Source organism: Lithobates pipiens, unplaced genomic scaffold, assembly GCF_037356315.1.
Source record: "Lithobates pipiens isolate NorthernLeopardFrog02 unplaced genomic scaffold, aLitPip1_a1.2 Scaffold_19, whole genome shotgun sequence".
Classification (NCBI taxonomy): domain Eukaryota; kingdom Metazoa; phylum Chordata; class Amphibia; order Anura; family Ranidae; genus Lithobates; species Lithobates pipiens.
In genome coordinates, this window is record NW_027507764.1 from 332250379 (window position 1) to 332270000 (window position 19622).

The window sequence follows — 19622 nt, forward strand, 5'->3', positions numbered from 1 at the left end:
GCATTTGTATAGCACTGATTGCTGTATGAATGGCAATGGTCGCCTTAATGTCGCAGTCATGATAAAAATTGTTGATCGCCACCATTACTAGTAAAAAAAATTATTAATAAAAATGCCATAAAACTATCCCCTATGCTATAACTTTTGTGCAAACCAATCAATAAACAATTATTTTTTTTTACCAAAAATATGTAGACAAATACGTATTGGCCTAAACTGAGGAAAAAAATTTTTTTTATATATTTTTGGGGCATATTTATTATAGTAAAATGTAAAAAATAATGTGTTTTTTTTTTCAAAATTGTAGCTCTTTTTTTGTTTATAGCACAAAAAATAAAAACTGCAGGGGTGATCAAATACCCCCAAAAGAAAGCTCTATTTGGGGGTAAATCCCCTGCAGCGGCAGGTGGGAGAGGAGAGGAGGTCTGGTAGAACTGCAGGGATTAGATAGGGGGCGCCAGGAAGCAAGGGAAATCGACTGCACAGGCACACCCAGCGTGCACGCCTATAGTCAAAATACATGGCAACATAACACATAGCACATTAACGCAACATTGTAAACACGGCCTAAACAACTTTCTAAACAAAGCACAGTAAAGCTTAATCCAGCTGATATAGGAATGTTCAAAAACAAAAGTGTGCAGATACAAAAGGCTTAAACATATTGCAAGGTTTATCACTAACACTGCAAATTTACACATTTAACTAGGCTAAAAAAAAATTAAAAATCTGTCAAGGTTAACCATTTCAGAGCCAGAAAGTCTTTAGCCTAAGGGAAGGAAATGCTATCCTTCACATTTTGGACAACTTGACCAAATTTTCAAAAAGGAATACATCCCGTTTCCAATCCCATTACAGTAGTTAAATCCATCCTTTGGAAGAAAATATTTTCTTACTGTCCTTTAGTCATCAAAATTGTGCATAACATAAGTCAGCCTTTCTTGATCAGAGTACCTTCTGAGCCCTTATAGTATGCCCTCCTGACCCTCCACTACGGTGTCTTCCTGAACCCCCTGTAGCCTGCCCTTTTCACATCCCAGTACTGTGTTCTCCTGATCTCCCTGTACCAGGCTCTCCTGACCTTCCTTACACACTGCTCTGCTGACACCCTCTCCTTTCTCTCCTTTGCCCTGCTGATGCAAGTTTGCTGGCCTCCTGTATTTTGCCCCATCTAGTACTGACCTCTGTACGCTGTCCAAAGTACTACTGGCTCCTGGACACTGACCTACATACTATTTACTTCTGTACACTGCGCTTTATACTAGTGACCTCTTTACACTGCCCTCCTTACTACTGTACACCGCCCTACCTACTGCTGGCCTCTGGACACTATCCTACCTACTATTGACCCCTGGGCACTTTTTCTACTTATTAATAACCCCTGGACACTGTCCTACCTAATACTAACCTGTACTGACCTCTGTACGCTTCCCTATGTACTACTGACCCCTGGACACTGACATACATACTACTTACACTGGCCAGAACTCAGAGCAGACAGCCAAGCTAGCATTGAGGTGATCTGAAACTAGCTGAGCAAATCAGTCTGCTTTCATGATGGACTCCTGTATCAGTATTGTGGGGGCAACCAATTTTTACCTGGACATGAAAAAAATTGTGAATGAAAGTGAATGCCGAGTTTCTTGCTGAAGCAACATTTAAGGTAGGCCAAGTTTATATTTTTACAGCGACATTAGTATTATATTTTTATAAGTTTGGTTGATGCGCTCTTACTTTTTATTGCTAGTGAACTTCTTAAAAAAGAAAAAGGGGCACTGCACCATGCCCTAGTGAGCTGCGATCTCTTCCATGTTGTGCAGGTTGGTCTCTACCTCTCAAAAGGTTGCTTACCCATGCTCTACATTCCTTAAGATCCGATTGAGAACACCCAGTGTTTTGATAGATCCAGTGCCCTATAACTTTCTTCTTTACCAACATAAGAGGGTGTTTCCACACTGACTACTAATGGCTAGGGGAAACAACAATTTTAATGTATGCGTTTCTTTTCTGCTATTATTATTCATTTAAATTCAAGAATTTTACTAAAAGTGTTGTTGTATAGAGGAGGGTGTACAAAAAGATATGCGCAGGGCGCATTTGCTATAGTGTAGCTGACCAATTCTTAGATGTGATGGTTGTATGAGTTTGAGACTATTTTCATCTGGTGATCTAGACAGCAAATATGTTGTTTTTCAAAAGCACAAGATCTCCAGCAGAATGTATCCGTTTACACGGATCAGATAAACCACTTCACAATGGCAGGGGTGAAAATGATCAGCTTTTATTTATTCGCGGAAAACCTTTATCCCAAAAGGAAAAGACTGTTTGCTGTAAATGATTATAAAGTATGAGCTGGAGTTTGTCTCCAATTTGTCAATTTATCTAAATCTGCTAATACATGTATCACTACTTGTCTTCTCCACCCCCAAGACTGACAATGTTGCTGTCTACTATGCCTCCTGTTCTCATTCATACAGAGTATTGTCTCACTAATTCCGGAGGAGTGCTACTGGCCAGATCAACAGGTGAAAACAGAGTAAAAAAATTGCCAAAGAAAACAAATGCAACCACCACCTCTAATGACTGGTAAGCTGCAATATAATACATGTTTAGTTTTGTGTTTAATACCACTTCAAATCAGAAACACATTAGGCAGGTCCACTTCAGCCCAAAGTGCTGAAATTCTGCAGTTGTGCACTGTGCCCTTGTTACCTTGCCCTTGCTTGATTTTAATGCATCTGTCTTGTTTTTTTATTTTTTGCAATACTATATCAAACCATGTGTTTTAACTTATTTTTATATCTTTTATTGGTATTTGCTTCTTTGTGCTTTGGCTTGGCATTGCATGTCTGGCACTTACCCATTATTTCCAAGTCTTTTTCCAGCTGTTTTCCCTAATTGTAATCTATTTGATGTATAAAGACAATACTATTTCCTCAGCTTAGCTGGTTATAGTTTTGTCAACACTAAACTTCATCTACCATTTAACTGCCCACGTTGCCATCTTGTAAGGATCTTTATGTATAATGTCACAATATGACTGAGTTTTTATAAAGCTATATAGTTTTGTCATCTGCAAACATCACTACATTTAAATGAATAGCAAATATATAATGGGATATGTTTCTCAGTATTATTTTAAAGATGTTTTCATAGACAGAATTTGCATTTGGTTTTAAAAAAAGTAGTAAAAATGGCAGTCCACAGCGCTATCAAATAGTAATGTCATGTAAAGTACCGCATTGGCAGACTGCTGTCATTCCACAGCTGCAGTGCTTTGATATTAAACTTAAAAGCAGAATCAATACCTAAAGAACGCTAGGCTACAAAACAAAATTAAAGTTAAACACATTTTAGCACATTTATAGATTATCTGTATATGTGGGAAATATATAGTTTGATGATCAAACACAAAGTCGCAACGCTCCATGATAAAGTAATTTACTTATTCCCAAATACCCCTAATCTGCGCCTACATAAAAACCATACATCAAGATTAAACAGAAATGCAATGTGCTGGGGTTAGCAGAAATCCCCTTCTTGTCTGCTTTCTTTCTTGTAAATACACCAGCATTTCCAGAACCAACCAAAGATTACCTAATTTGGTTGCCATAGTCATGGTGATGCCAATTATGCATAACAAATTTTAACGTCACCATTTCCAATTGTAAGGTCTGATTCACACCTATGCAGGTTGCAATTTGCATATTGCAGGTGCATTTTGACTATTTCAATACATGCTTTTCATCCACTGAAGTCTATACAACCAAAAACCAGAAAAAAGTCCCTGGCCCTTTCCATAAAATGCACAGATGTGAACTACATCCATAGAAAACCATGTTAAATGGACTGTAGTGCATTTCTGTAAAACTGAAAACATGCTAAAAAATGCATAGGTGTGAACCGGGCCTAAAGGAAACCACATTTGCCAACTACCAGCACCCCAGGTATCACTTATATGTTGTAATCAAAAGCTACCCATGCTTTTTGTGAAGTGGTACGTTTTGCATGGAATGGAAGTGATTCTCTTTCTTTTATTACTAGCCAAAACAAGCCCCCATTAAGCATGCCGGTATTTGACTTTTTTAGGGATGTTATTGTTTTTTTTTATTATTTCTTTACTTTAAAGTGGAGTTTTCACTTACCTTATAATGCCTGTTGCTATGTGGTCCTTCGAAATCTGCTTCCTTCAGTGCCTGAGCTCCTGATGTCACTTCCCTTGGCGCAGGAAGGGAGATCTCCTCTCCACCTCCCTCTAGGCAATCATCTGGGACACAAGTCAGGCCCTAGATAATTGTGCGGCCAGAAACGGCGCACAAAGCAACTCGCGCATGCGCAATAGGTGCCCGGCTGTGAAGCCACAGCCAGGCACCCACGGTTAAAATGGTGGTGCTGCCGAGCTGAGGGGGAAACGAGCGGGGCTTCGATCCCCTGCATCGCTGGACCATGGGACAGGTAAGTGTCCAATTATTAAAAGTCAGCAGCTAGAGTATTTGTATTTTTTTTAAGCGGAACTCCACTTTAAGCTACAAATATTAAAGTTTAAGAATACTTTCAAACCATATTAGGTATTTTAATACAGTATATCCAGCAACATATTGGGAGTTATCATCACAGACACAGGCCAGTTCCAACAATGCTTTACCTGTCTGAACTGTATAGAATTCAGAAATACACATCTGCAAATGATCACAAAACAGCCAGGAAAAGAACTAAACTTTATTTTGGCATGTTTTAAACTATAAGTAAATGGTTTACTTACCTAAATGGTGAAAATAAAAATGACAGGGTGGTTTCTTTTTTCTGTGCCATCTTGACCTGGAAAATGTATTTTATGTTTATATCTTATGTATAATGTTAATTTCTTAAGCAGCATTTTTTACTGGGAACCCTTCATTACAATATACCAGAGATATGGTCCCTCAAACAGAATTAACAGAAAACAGTACTTATAATTTAAAAAAACACAGGAAGTAAAATTGAGTTTTTTTTGTCTGTCTGGTTTTCCGCATGTTGGCAGCCTATTCTTAACAAGTCAGCATGCAAATTACTGCACTGGATATACACTATGCAATGTAATGACATTAAGAAGGGGACTTTAAAAGTTTGAGTTGCACTGCTGACCATGTGATGTGTAAATTATGTTGACTTAGGAGGGAGGTTCCTGAAAGGACAGTTAGTATGTGCGTTTCATATGCTTTAGACGAGACATCCACCAGTCTCCGAACTTGGTGTAGGGACATTAGAGAATCCCACAATGCAGTCCTCCTATGTCATGCCAAGTGAATATTCTTCTGTAAGCTCTAGAAAAGAACTGAGAAAAATGAACCGCCTCCAAATCCTTACCAATACTCATATGGAGAGAGGAATTGAGGGAAAACTGTGGGTTCTAAAAGAAGCCCCCTGATTGTTTAGCTCAAGGCACTTCTCAGCTCTTTAATTAGGAAAATTAGATGGTCGCCTTAGGCCTCGCACTCCCAGGAGCCTCAAGGCCACCTAATTTGCCTAATCTGTGTGTGGAAACGTCCCCCAGTTGGTGTCCCAAGGGCCATCTTTAATGCGGGAGAAAAGTCTGCGGTGCCCACAACTAGTTTTTCCTGGCCAGGGGCGATCTGACCACTTGAGCACTGCCAAGGTCTCAGTGTCAGTGGGTGGCTCCGTGTACTCCCCTCCCCCGGCTCCTCCCCTTTTGCCATGCTCTGCAAATCTCCTGCCATGTGCAGAGCGCAGATAATGCCCACAGCGGCTGTGCAGATCTCTGCTCTCTCTTCTAGGATGGACGGTCTCTGTAATGGAGGACCTGCCAGAGCTGGTGCCTGACAGTCATCGAGGAACCAGTCTGCCACAGCCTCAAGGTACTGTGTGACTGTCCTGCCTGACACTGACAGCACCCCTTAGTGATGTCACCTCCTGAGCGAGGGCGCCCTGAAAATAATCGTTGCCAGCCGCCCTTAACCTCACACATAGCCCTTATATGTATGCCATCCAGCATATGATGCCACCTACTTTCCACCTGCCATAATCATTATCCTCATCATCCCCCTGTTTTTGGTATCCTACCACCCTACCTCCTGTCATCATACTTCCTGCTCTCAGCTTTCTACCAACTTACACCTATCATCATCTCTATCCTCATCAAAATCCCCCTGTGCCTGGAATCCTACTACCCCACCTGTGTCATCTTAATCCCCTTGTACCCCTCTTCCAGCTTCCTACCACCCCATCCCATAATCATCATCCCATCTGTACCCCATTGTCAGTTTTCTACCACCAAACCCCCGTCATCTTGATCCCCGCTGTACCCCTCTACCAGCTTCCTACCACCCCACCCCCATAATCATCCCCCCTGTACCCCATTGCCAGTTTCCTACCACCCCACCCCCTGTCATCTGCATACCCCCATAGCCCACTGCCTGTTTCCTACTACCACCCTGTACCCCTTTGCCAGTTTCCTACCACCCCACCTCCTGTATTTGTCACTCCACCCCATACCCCACTGCCAGCTTCCTACCACCTCACCCCCCATCATGATCATCCCATCTGTACCCCACTGCCAGTTTCCTACCACCCCATCCCCTGTCATCTTCATCCCTCCGCCAGCTTCCTATCACCCCACCCCCCTGTCATCTTCATTCCCCCATACCCATTATCATCATCATCTCATCTGTACCCCATTGCCAGTTACCTATCACCCCACCCCCTGACATCTTAACCCCTTCGCACCCCTCAGCCAGCTTCCTACCACCCACCTCCTGTCATCTTCATCCCCCTGTCATTTTTATCCCTCCTGTACCCCTCTACCAGCTTTCTATCACCCCACCTACTATCATCATCATCCCTTTTGCTGACATCCTAACACCACACCCATTTTCATCAACATCCCCATCATCCCTCTCTACCCCACCTCTGCCATCCTACCACCCCATCATCATCCTCCTGAACCCCACCTCTGTTATCACACCACCCTACCCCCCATAATTATAAGGGAGATATGTTGCCACCATCACCCCAAACTCCATCCGTCAGCCAACCAACTGTACCCCAACAGTTGCATTACACAGCGCAATACTGCCCTGCCACCCAGTGAGAGGTAATGATGTGCTGTAACCTCTAGCAAAGAATCAGTGAGCAATAATGATAAGCAGTAACCCATAGCAACCAATCAATGAGTGGAAATGAATGTACAGTAACCTCTAGCATCCAGTGAGTGGTAATGATGTGCAGTAACCTCTAGCTACCAATGGGTAAGCAGTAATGATGTGAAGTAACATCTAGCAACCAATGGGTGAGTGTTAATGGCATACAGTAACCTTTAACAACCAATGGGTAAACGATAATGATGTGCAGTAACCTCTAACAACCAATTTGTGAGCAGTAATGATGTGCCGTAACCCCGAGCAACCAATGAGTGGTAATGAAGTGCAGTAACCTCTAGCAACCAATGGGTGAACGGTAATGATGTGTAGTAACCTTTAGCAACCAAATATTGAGTGGTAATATTGAGCAGTAACCTCTAGAAACCAGTGAGTGGTAATGGCGTGCACTAGCCTCTAACAACCAATCAGTGAGTGGTAATGATGTGCACTAACCTCTAACAAACAATCGGTGAGCCTGGAGCAATCAGTGAGTGTGAACCAGATATTTATGAATAAATTATTAAAGGTTTTTTTTTTTTTTTTAATAAGTCTATGTCCGGGTTTGTTTTTTGGGATGTTAGGGTGGAGAGCGAAATTGCTAGGGGTGGGGAGCCCAGGAAAATGTTTGCCCAGGGTCCAATCAATATTAAAGACACCCCAGGCTGGCGGGGTGAACAGGCTGGCACACTGGGGTAAAGGCATGGAGGTTTCAGTCAGCTGTACACAGAGAACATCTCATCAGCTGCAGCCAATAACAGACTCTACTGCCATCCTAGCCTTCTCCCAAAGCCTGCACCGCATTGCATAGCAAGAGTACTCCACACCACACACTACACTTGGCCCTCCAGTGCCTGCGCTCTGCAGAGACTACACCTCCCAGAATGAACTGCAGGGCACTCAAAGCGAATGTGTCAGGTTCTCCTGCTTGTAGTGGATGGAGGAGTGTATAGAAGGATCATCTGTCTGCACTCTGTCTGTGGCTCTAGTGTATGGTGTCTGCTACAACAATGTGGTGTTACCGTGTTAGCCAAGTGACAGTGTACTTATCATTACCATAAGACCATCTCTTGTATCATCATGTCTGCAGTCTCTGACCATCTTTTGTATCATGATCTGCAGCATTCTCCTTTACATCACAGTTCTCCTTGCACTGTAAGGGGAATCCTGCAGACTCTGATGTAAGGGAGAACTCTTTGCTGGCTGGGTTATATTAACCTGACCTTCATGGTTTTTGACCTTTGTTATAACTTAAACAGATTGCTAGTGCTGCAATTTTATCTATTTGTTTGTGTATCTGTGTAATATATATCCATGTTTAATGATATTCGATTAAAGAGTAATTGGTTAGAGAAATTTTTAGAAACTGTGAATTCAAAGTTCACAGGATTTAAGACTCTTAATAAATGTAATTGATACAGTTAATTTCTATCGCTTGAATTATTTTTCCTATTGTAGAAGTGAGTGGGGCCTCATGCCTAAGATTTGCCTAAGGCCTCATAAAGCCTAGAGCAACCTCTGCTTCTCCAGAAGAGTAAATTACCCTTTCCTGGACAGCATCCATAGCCAGACTAAGGTATGACAACTATTGAGCTTTCATTAGTACCAATTTCTGGAGACTGAGTCCAGCCACATCTCTCTAGAGTGCAAACTGATGCCGCGTACACACGATCAAAAAATCCGGTGGAAAAGTCCGGCAAACTCAAGTCCGCCAAACAATCCCCCCGTGTGTAGCCTCCGGCATACTTTTTTGACCCGACAATACGGCGGACTTAGAATTTCGGTTTGCACAACAATCTGCCAGCCGTACTCGCATTTCGGCGGACAATCCGGCCGTGTGTATGCCAGTCCGCCGTACTTTTGAAATGAGCGGACTTTTCCCACCCGGAGAAAAGTCCGCTCATTTCGAGCGGGTCTCCAGGTAGGCGGGGCCCGCGAAGGAGACGTCGCTGGCCCCGCCGCCTGGTATGGACTTAAAGGGGAACCCCAACACCGAAAAAAATCGGCGTGGGGGTCCCCCCCAAGTCCAGAACAGACCCTTGTCCGAGCACACTACCCGGCCGGCCAGGAAAGGGGGGCGAGCGAGCGCCCCCCCTCCTGAGCCGTACCAGGCCGCGTGCCCTCAACATGGGGGGTGCCTTGGGGAAGGGGAGGGCCGCGCGCCCCCCTCCACCCAAAGCACCTTGTCCCTGGCCGTTGGTTGTCGGGGTCTGCGGGCGGGGGGCTTATCGGAATCCGGGAGCCCCCTTTAATAAGGGGGCCCCCGGATACCGGCCCCCCACCCTATGTGAATGAGTATGGGGTACAATGTACCCCTACCCATTCACCTGTAAAATAAAAGTACAAAAAAAAACACAACACACGAGATGAAATACTTTATTGCACAGCTCCGGGGGTCTTCCCTCTTCGGGGGTCTTCTCGCCGGACTCCTCCGCTATCTTCTTGTAGCTCTTTTGCTAGCGTAGGAGTCCGGCTTTCTTCCTCGCCGCTGGCCTCTTCTCCCGACTTCGGGGGTCTTGTCCCCCTCTTCGGTTCTTCTGCCGGGCCACCGCGCCTTCTTATAGCTCTTTTACAGGCGGTGGCCCGGTCTTCTGTCGCCGCTGCCGCCTTCCGTTCTTCTTCTTCTTCTTCTCCTTCTTCTCCTGGAGATGTTGACTCGACGCTCTCTCCGGCCACAATGCCAGGGACGCGCTGCGCAGCCACTTATATAGGGACAAGGGGCGGTGTCACATGGCTTTATGTCACATGGGTTGGTCACATGGGTTGATGTCACATGGGGACTGTGACATCCTAAGGGGGCGGGGTCACCATGTGACACCAACCCATGTGACATAAAGCCATGTGACACCGCCCCTTGTCCCTATATAAGTGGCCGCGCAGCGCGTCCCTGGCATTGTGGCCGGAGAGAGCGTCGAGTCAACATCTCCAGGAGAAGAAGGAGAAGAAGAAGAAGAACGGAAGGCGGCAGCGGCGACAGAAGACCGGGCCACCGCCTGTAAAAGAGCTATAAGAATGAGAGGAGTCCGGCGAGAAGACCCCCGGAGACGGAAGACCCCCGGAGCTGTGCAATAAAGTATTTTATCTCGTGTGTTGTGTTTTTTTTGTACTTTTATTTTACAGGTGAATGGGTAGGGGTACATTGTACCCCATACTCATTCACATAGGGTGGGGGGCCGGTATCCGGGGGCCCCCTTATTAAAAGGGGGCTCCCGGATTCCGATAAGCCCCCCACCCGCAGACCCCGACAACCAACGGCCAGGGTTGTCGGGAAGAGGCCCTTGTCCTCATCAACACGGGGACAAGGTGCTTTGGGGTGGGGGGGCGCGCGGCCCTCCCCTTCCCCAAGGCACCCCCCATGTTGAGGGCACGCGGCCTGGTACGGCTCAGGAGGGGGGGGGCTCGCTCGCCCCCCTTTCCTGGCCGGCCGGGTAGCGTGCTCGGACAAGGGTCTGTTGTGGACTTGGGGGGGACCCCCACGCCGATTTTTTTCGGCGTTGGGGGTTCCTAAGGGGGCGGGGTCACCATGTGACACCAACCCATGTGACATAAAGCCATGTGACACCGCCCCTTGTCCCTATATAAGTGGCCGCGCAGCGCGTCCCTGGCATTGTGGCCGGAGAGAGCGTCGAGTCAACATCTCCAGGAGAAGAAGAAGAAGAAGAACGGAAGGCGGCAGCGGCGACAGAAGACCGGGCCACCGCCTGTAAAAGAGCTATAAGAATGCGCGGTGGCCCGGCAGAAGAACCGAAGAGGGGGACAAGACCCCCGAAGTCGGGAGAAGAGGCCGGCGGCGAGGAAGAAAGCCGGACTCCTCCGCTAGCAAAAGAGCTACAAGAAGATAGCAGAGGAGTCCGGCGAGAAGACCCCCGAAGACGGAAGACCCCCGGAGCTGTGCAATAAAGTATTTTATCTCGTGTGTTGTGTTTTTTTTGTACTTTTATTTTACAGGTGAATGGGTAGGGGTACATTGTACCCCATACTCATTCACATAGGGTGGGGGGCCGGTATCCGGGGGCCCCCTTATTAAAAGGGGGCTCCCGGATTCCGATAAGCCCCCCACCCGCAGACCCCGACAACCAACGGCCAGGGTTGTCGGGAAGAGGCCCTTGTCCTCATCAACACGGGGACAAGGTGCTTTGGGGTGGGGGGGCGCGCGGCCCTCCCCTTCCCCAAGGCACCCCCCATGTTGAGGGCACGCGGCCTGGTACGGCTCAGGAGGGGGGGGGCTCGCTCGCCCCCCTTTCCTGGCCGGCCGGGTAGCGTGCTCGGACAAGGGTCTGTTGTGGACTTGGGGGGACCCCCACGCCGATTTTTTTCGGCGTTGGGGGTTCCCCTTTAAGTCCATACCATGCGGCGGGGCCAGCGACGTCTCCTTCGCGGGCCCCGCCTACCTGGAGGCCCCCCTCGAAATGAGCGGACTTTCCTCCGCGTGTGTGGACGAGTCCGTTCATTTCGAAAGTACGGCGGACTCAGTACGGCGGACTTAGTACGCCGTATTAGTCCGCTGAAAAAGTGCCGTGTGTGGGCAAGTAGCCCGTTCGAAAATACCGACGGACAGTTTGGCGGACGTCCGCCAGACTAAGTACGTCGGACAGACGGCTACGTGTGTACGCGGCTTGAGATGCGCTGTGTCCCATATGCTGAAGAATCTGCAAATTGAGCAGAAGATTGTTGAGGTATCCCAGAATAAGCCTTTCCTGGGCCCTCAGAAGGCCTAGAATCAGGTCCAAGACCATCAAGAATACTCAGGTTGTGGACAGGCCAAACGTGTCCTGCACTGGAAATACCAGTCCTCTACTGCAAATCACAAGAACTTTGGTGAGGAAGAAAACACTGGGACATGTAGGCAGCATCCTTAAAGTGGTGTTTCCCCCAAAAAATAAAAAGTTGCTAGGGGGTCCCTCGTAGTCTGCCTTCTTCCTTGCCCGGGCTGGTGACATCACTTCCCCTCACGCCGCACAGTCATCTGGGACCTGTCACGTGTCCCAGGTGACCGTACGGCATATCACGGCGCCCTGCGCCGCTTGCGCAGTGGGTGCCCGGCTGTGAAGCCACAGCCGGGTGCCCACAGTATGCATGACGGCGCCGCAAGCGGAGCGGGGGACGAGGGGGGGGCTTCGTTCCCCCGCATCGCTGGGACAGGTAAGTGTCCGATTATTAAAAGTCAGCAGCTGCAGTATTTGTAGCTGCTGACTTTAAGGGGGTACCCCACTTTAAGTCCACCGCTGCCAGGAACTCCTGGCTAGAGCAAGGCCAATACCGCACACAATGATTGCCCAGGAGACAGAGGGGCATTTTGCTTTTGAGTTTAATTCCTCTTAAAGCTTTAAAGTATAGTTTTATTTGCTACAGATTTGCAACTTTGCAATGAACTACAAACTGTAAATGTGTATATTATCCCATGCTCCCTTAATCACCAAAAAACTAAATAACATACTGTCAATGTAACAAATTACGGGGATGGCTGCAAAGAAATAATTGTGTTCCCACAACTACAAAAACAACAGTGATATAAGGTTTTGTTGAGCCTACCTCTACTAAACAATAATATCAAACTAAATACATATCCTATGCACTACCTTATCTGTGCTACTTAACAATAACCACATAAAACCTCTGCGATGATAAATCAAAAACCAAAACAATATCCATGTGCATAGATAACAATATAAAACATATAGTCAGTGAATATTCTATCCATATAGTAACAAATAGTGTTCTTCCACACTGGTGATAAATAGTTCATATATAATAGTCCACCCTTATGTGCCATTCCTTCTTAAGTTATGCACAGACTTTCACCACCATTCACCACTATGCTCACCTCCAGCTGCGACCTTTTAAATACAAGGTCCAACCACGATTTACTGATGTACACAACCAGGCTCCTCTCCAGTGCCTCTGCAGTTATATACTTCTCTGAATAATATGTGCATGACCCTTTAAATCCACAAGTATCTCTCTGAAGGCAAGCTCATGCAAGATAGAGTGTTCTTATGGTATAGTAAATTAAAAGAATTCCTTTCCCTGAGGAAGTCAAGTGACTCTGTTGGTCAATGTTAGGTGACGCTGTGCTGCAGATCAGAAGTGATGTGGGAGACGAGGGGCCCACTGTTTTTACTGTAAAGTGTTTAAGTTGTTTTAACACGCAAGCACATCACTTTTAATAAATAAGGAATTCTTGCAAATAGATAATTTATCTGTGATATTCTGTGGGAATAGTGTGGATATACTGTAATTTACTACGATAATGCACAGTACGTGATAGATATATCAGCACAAGGAGATCTGGTGTTGTCTGCTCTTTGTGTATTATGCACATCTGACCCCTGTTCTTTGCTCATACACACTCCTGAGCCATGGGTTACTTTTGATCCCATGCAGAGTAGGTCTGAGATTTTATTTAATCCCATCCACTACAATTCACAGTGGCGCACTTTGCATGCAACATCATTTATCTACTAAGCCTAAGGAATTTTGTGTTATACCACAAATGTCTGCCGCTTGTTTCAAAAGTCTATGACCAATTGTTTCAGGGCATGTTGAAAATTGAGGTGTGATTTTTTTGGGGGGATGTGGCTATAAATAGGGGTTTAGTGATGTGGGTGTGGTTAACCACTTAAGGACCACCTCCTGCACATATACATCGGCAGAACAGCACGGCTGAGCACAAGCTCACGACCCAGTCCTGAGCTCCGTGACAATGACCGCGGGACCTGCGGACCCGATCGCCGCTGGTGTCCCGCAATCGGGTCACAGAGCTGAAGAACGAGGAAAGGTCTCTGTAAACAAACCTCTCCCCGTGCTTCCTATAGTGGCTGTCACCGATCGTCTCTTCCCTTTTATAGGGAAAGACGATCAGTGACGTCACATGCCAGACCACGACCCCTACAATAAATAAAACACATAACGTCATACATAACACCTACACTGCCTCCTAGTGGTTAACTCCTTCACTGCCAGTGTAATTTACACAGGAATCAGTGCATTTAAATAGCACTGATTGCTGTATAAATGACAATGGTCCCAAAAATGTGTCAAAAATGTCCGATGTGTTCGCCATAATGTCGCAGTCACAATAAAAATCACTGATCGCCGCCATTACTATTAAAAAAAAAAAAATATTAATGAAAATGCTATAAAACAATCCCCTATTTTGTAAATGCTAGAACCTTTGCGCAAACCAATCAATAATCGCTAATTGCGTTTTTTTTTACCAAAAATATGTAGAAGAATATGTATCGGCCTAAACTGAGGTTTTTTTTATATATTTTTGGGGGAAATTTATTATAGCAAAAGTAAAAAATATTGATTTTTTTTCAAAATTGTCGCTCTATTTTTGTTTATAGCGCAAAAAAAAAAAACGCAGAGGTCAAATAACGTCAAAAGAAAGCTCTATTTGGGGGAAAAAAAGGACGCCAATTTTGTTGGGGAGCCACGTCGCACAACCTCGCAATTGTCAGTTAAAGTGACGCAGTGCCGAATCGCAAAAAGGGGCTTGGTCCTTTGGTTGCAAATTGGTCCGGGGCTTAAGTGGTTAAAAGCTGGCAGTCAGTAGGGTATTCCTGGATTTTAAAAATCTGGTAACCTTATATTAGTTCTGGTCTCATTTTAGCTCCAGATCCAGGAACTCAGCTCTATCTCTGTTCCAGCTGCAGAGCTTGCTTAACCAACTGCCACAGAATCACGTACCTCTATGTGATTGTGTTAAAGTGGTTGTTCTGGAGTTATGGCTGCTGCTGTATGCCATAACCCTGATATTTTTTTTCTTTTCAGCCGGCGATGCTCTTTTATTTAAAAGCAATCACAGCAGCTGATTAGCCGCTGGACTGCTTTCACAGGCCACGGGAGGGGACGTCATCCCTCCCTCATTGCCTGCCGTCGCCTCTCTGGGCTCTCTCATGTGATCAGGGAGGCCGCTTTCCAATCTGGTGGTTTTGCCAGGTTATCATAAACCTGGCTAATTCTCTACGGGGTCTAGGAGGCTGGAAGTGATGTAATTATGTAACTTCTGGTTAGGGCAGATGTAAACACAGCTTTTTTTTGGATACATGAGATCATTTTTTTTTTTCGATGTCATGCTCTCCAGATGTCTCCATAAAGAGGACCTATCATGCCTTATTTCTTGGTTACATTTCTTGTGAAAGGAATAAAAAGGACAGTGTAAAAATAAATAATAAAATAAATGTTCTTAAAGAGCTCACGCTCACATGCATATGCACGTGGTGTTTGCACCACATACAGTATCTGACAAGAGTGAGTACACCCCTCACATTTTTGTAGATATTTTATTATATCTTTTCATGTGACAACACAGAAAAAAATTACACTTTGCTACATTGTAGTGAGCGTGCAGCTTGTATAACAGTGTAAATTTGCTGTCCCCTCAAAATAACTCAACTTGCAGCCATTAATGTCTAAACTGCTGGCAAAAAAAGTGAGTACACCCCTGTGAAAATGTCCAAATTGGGCCCAATTAGCCTTTTTTTTTCCCCCGTGTCACATGACTCGTTAGTGTAACAAGGTCTCAGGTGTGAATGGGGAGCAGGTGTGTTAAATTTGGCGTCATCGCTCTCTGATACTGGTCACTGGAAGTTCAACATGGCACCTCATGGCACCTCATGGCAAAGAACTCCAAGGATCTGAAAAAAGAATTGTTGCTCTACATAAAGATGACATAGAAGAAGATTACCAATACCCTGAAACTAAGCTGCAGTATGGTGGCCAAAACCATACAGCAGTTGAAAAGTAAAATTGTACAAATTTGGCCCAAAGTGTATATATTTTGTTTGGCCACCATTATTTTCCAGCACTGCCTTAACCCTCTTGGGCATGGAGTTCACCAAAGCTTCACAGGTTGCCACTGGAGTCCTCTTCTACTCCTCAGTGAGAAGTTGGTGGGTGTTAGAGGCCTTGTCAGTCCATCACCTTTACGCTCAGCTTCTTTAGCAAGGCAATGGTCATCTTGGAGGTGTGTTTGGGGTTGTTATGTTGGAATATTGCCCTGCGGGCTCAGCCACCGAAGGGAGGGGATCATGCTCTGCTTCAGTATGTCACAGTACACGATGGCATTCATGGTTCCCTCAATGAACTGTAGCTCCCAAGTGCCAGCAGCACTCATGCAGCCCTAGACCATGACACTCCCACCACCATGCTTGACTGTAGGCAAGACACACTAGTCTTTGTACTCCTCACCTGGTTGCTGCCACACACGCTTGACACCATCTGAACCATATTTTGAGCTCATCAGACCACAGGACATGGTTCCTAAAATCCATGTCCTTAGTCTGCTTGTCTTCAGAAAACTGTTTGCGGGCTTTCCTGTGTATCATCTTTAGAAGAGGCTTCCTTTTGGGACGACAGCCATGCAGACCAATTTGATGCAGTGTGGGGCGTATGGTCTGAGCATTGATGGGCTGACCCCCCACCCCTTTAACCTCTGCAGCAATGCTGGCAGCACACATATACGTCTATTTCCCAAAGACAACCTCTGAATATGACACTGAGCATGTGCACTGAACTTCTTTGGTCGACCATGGCAAGGCCTGTTCTGAGTGGAACCTGTCCTGTTAAACCGCTGTATGGTCTTGGCCACCTTGCTGTGGCTCAATTTTAGCTCCCATTCACACCTATGCGAATTAGATGTGCATTTCCCCGTATCTAATTCGCATAGTAGGAGAATGTGACTAGCTGCCTATGGAGCCAGTTCACATATCTCCGGGGCGGCTGCAGAGCGCACTGCAGATAAAACGCATACGTCTTTGGCTCCGTTGCAGGGCCGAATTCAGGCATAGAATCGGCCCTGATTCATCCCTGAAATGGGGAACAGGGGCGAGCAACGATCCTGTGCGTTCCGCAGCAGGTTATAGTGTGAACCCGGGCTTAGGGTCTTGGCAAACTTCCTAAAGCCTAGGTCATCTTTATGTAGAGTAACAATTCTTTTTTTACGATCCTCAGAGAGTTCTTTGCCATAAGGTGCCATGTTGAACTTCCAGTGACCAGTATGAGAGAGTGATAACACCAAATTTAACATACGTGCTCCCTATTCACACCTGAGACCTTGTAACACGAACGAGTCACATGACCCTAAGGAGGGAAAATGGCTAATTGGGCCCAATTTGGACATTTTCACTTAGGGGTGTACTCACTTTTGTTGCCAGCAGTTTAGACATTAATGGCTGTGTGTTGAGTTATTTTGAGGGGACAACAATTTTTCACTGTTATACAAGCTGCACTCTAAACTGGCAACCTGAAAAAATGTTTAAAGCGTCACCTATAGAGAATTTTAAGTATCATTTTTTTGTCACCACTCTACAAGCGTATGCAATTTTAAAGCGTGACATGTTAGTTATCCATTTACGAGACATAACAACATCTTTTATATTTTACCCAACAATTTGGTTATATATTGTTGTTTTGCATTAAAATTCATCAATAATTAATTCAAGTATACTTTTTCCAAAAAATTACACTTGAAAAGTCTGTTGCGCAAATAATGCGTGACATAAAAAATTGCAACGACCACCACTTTATTCCCTAATGCCTCTGCTAAAATATTAATATATATATATATATATATATATATATATATATATAGTAATTTTCTAGCAAACAAAATTCAGATTTTTACTTGTAAACAAAAAGTACCACAATAGGCCTGGTCTTCAAGTGGTTAATAAAATGACAAGCTTTGCTTTGTCTCCAGGTGATGGAGCTCTTAGCTCTGGAACCTTGCTATCCATTTTGTAGACTGTAGTATTCTTCTTATCTATTTATCAAACTTATATAACAATATAACAATACAATGCATAAATGATCATCTATAACCACAAAAAGTAATATCTAATCGGTATAAATGAAAGGTAATATAAACTTTTTATTTTCTTTGTCAGTTTTGTTCTCAGAGTAACAATATCAGACTCATTAGCAGCCTAACCAAATAAAAAGAATAGTAAGTGCTTACCTTGAACTGCTCCAGAATCTGAAGCGCATTCGTAAGCATACTCTCCGCTTTAAAATGACTGCTGCTGTTAAGATACTCCACAGGCAAAATACCCTAGGAGAAAAAACACAAGAGAACAATGTGAGCCAAGTTCACTTCATTAATCACACTACTTAGACAGTAAAACAACCAGCACGATTTTCCAGTAAAGCAAAGCGGGGAAGAGAGATGAGATGTACAACATGAAATGCATGAATCAGGTTTTTACCGAGAAGCACATCAACAGCCAGTTATAGTACATTCACAAATTAGCTTTTTTTCAAAACTTTCTCTACGGCATAAGAAGAAAAAGTTTTATGTTTTTCTAAAAACAACTGAATCTACTTGATCTTTTATATTAAGGTAGTGTAAAGGGGAGCAACTCCCATGAATCAATGTACACGAGCCAGATTTTATTCTATACTATATTTTATTCTAAAGAGGAGCTTCAGATGTTCAAGTATGATATGGTCACGTTGTCAAGCAGCTGTCATTTTATGTATATAATCGGACATAGATGGGCAGGTGTCGTGCTAAGAATGATGAGTGAGGAGACATCTGCACATCCTCTGTAAAGTCCGGATTTTCTATAATTTTTAATGCAAATGTCTGTCTAATGGACTGTGACACATACTTACTGCTAAGCGTCATTCTTGTGTTGTATAATCCCTTTAAGCAATAGTGATATTCAAGTGATTTAGTGCTACCTAGGAAGCGATAGTGACAGCTCTTCTTGTGAATGCCCCTTAGGAAGCCTAATGGCCCGTACACAGGATCGGACTTTGACAACAAAACCGTGGATTTTTGTTCAAAGGTTGTTGGCTTCAACTTGTCTTGCATACACACAATCACACAAATGTTGGCCAACAATTACGAATGTGGGAACATGGTGACGTACAAGACGTACAACGAGCTGAGAAAAAGGAAGTTCAATAGCCAGTGCAGCTCCTTCTGCTTGATTCCGAGCACACTTGAACTTTTGTGCGACGGACATGTGAACACACGATCGGAAATTCCGACAACAACGTTTTGTTGGCGGAAAATTTGAGAACCTGCTAGCCAACATTTGTTCTTTATTATTTTTTTTTTACTTTTGGCATCTTTGGAGACCCTGTTAAAGTGTGTCCTATGACTGTGCAGTGCTGTACCCTACACTAATACTCTTCTAGTGTGTGGTAGCATTCGAAACATTCACTGATGCAAAAACCAGGTTGGTTAGGACAGGAGAGACAATAATAGAAGGTGTCACTCCTATATCTTCGTTTTCTACAGACACATCTTCTTCTTTGGGGTGATCATTGGATAGGGGTACCAGGGAGGACATACAGAAAATACCTCTCATGCAGCCAGCTCACTGCATTTGTGTTGGGATGTTGGACCACAGCACCGTCTGGAAAAAGAAGGGATGTAATGATCTCTTCCTGGAACTTATGGAAGGATCCAGGTCGTCCTGATGCCTTGTATAGCACAAGCGTTCAGGAGAGCCAATTGGAGTAACTATACAGATA

At 44.7% G+C, this 19622-nt stretch overlaps 1 protein-coding gene across 1 annotated transcript in view; it reads right to left on the reverse strand.

Moving 5' to 3' along the window:
• The window catches only part of PIGN (phosphatidylinositol glycan anchor biosynthesis class N), a 618025-nt gene that overhangs the window by 426309 nt on the left and 172094 nt on the right, over positions 1-19622 (reverse strand). Inside the window, exons 11-12 of the mRNA XM_077492054.1 lie at positions 18097-18189; positions 4763-4818 (exon numbers count right to left, since the gene is read on the reverse strand). Of these exons, the coding sequence (XP_077348180.1) occupies positions 4763-4818; positions 18097-18189 (149 nt within the window). The remainder of the gene's footprint in view (positions 1-4762; positions 4819-18096; positions 18190-19622) is intronic.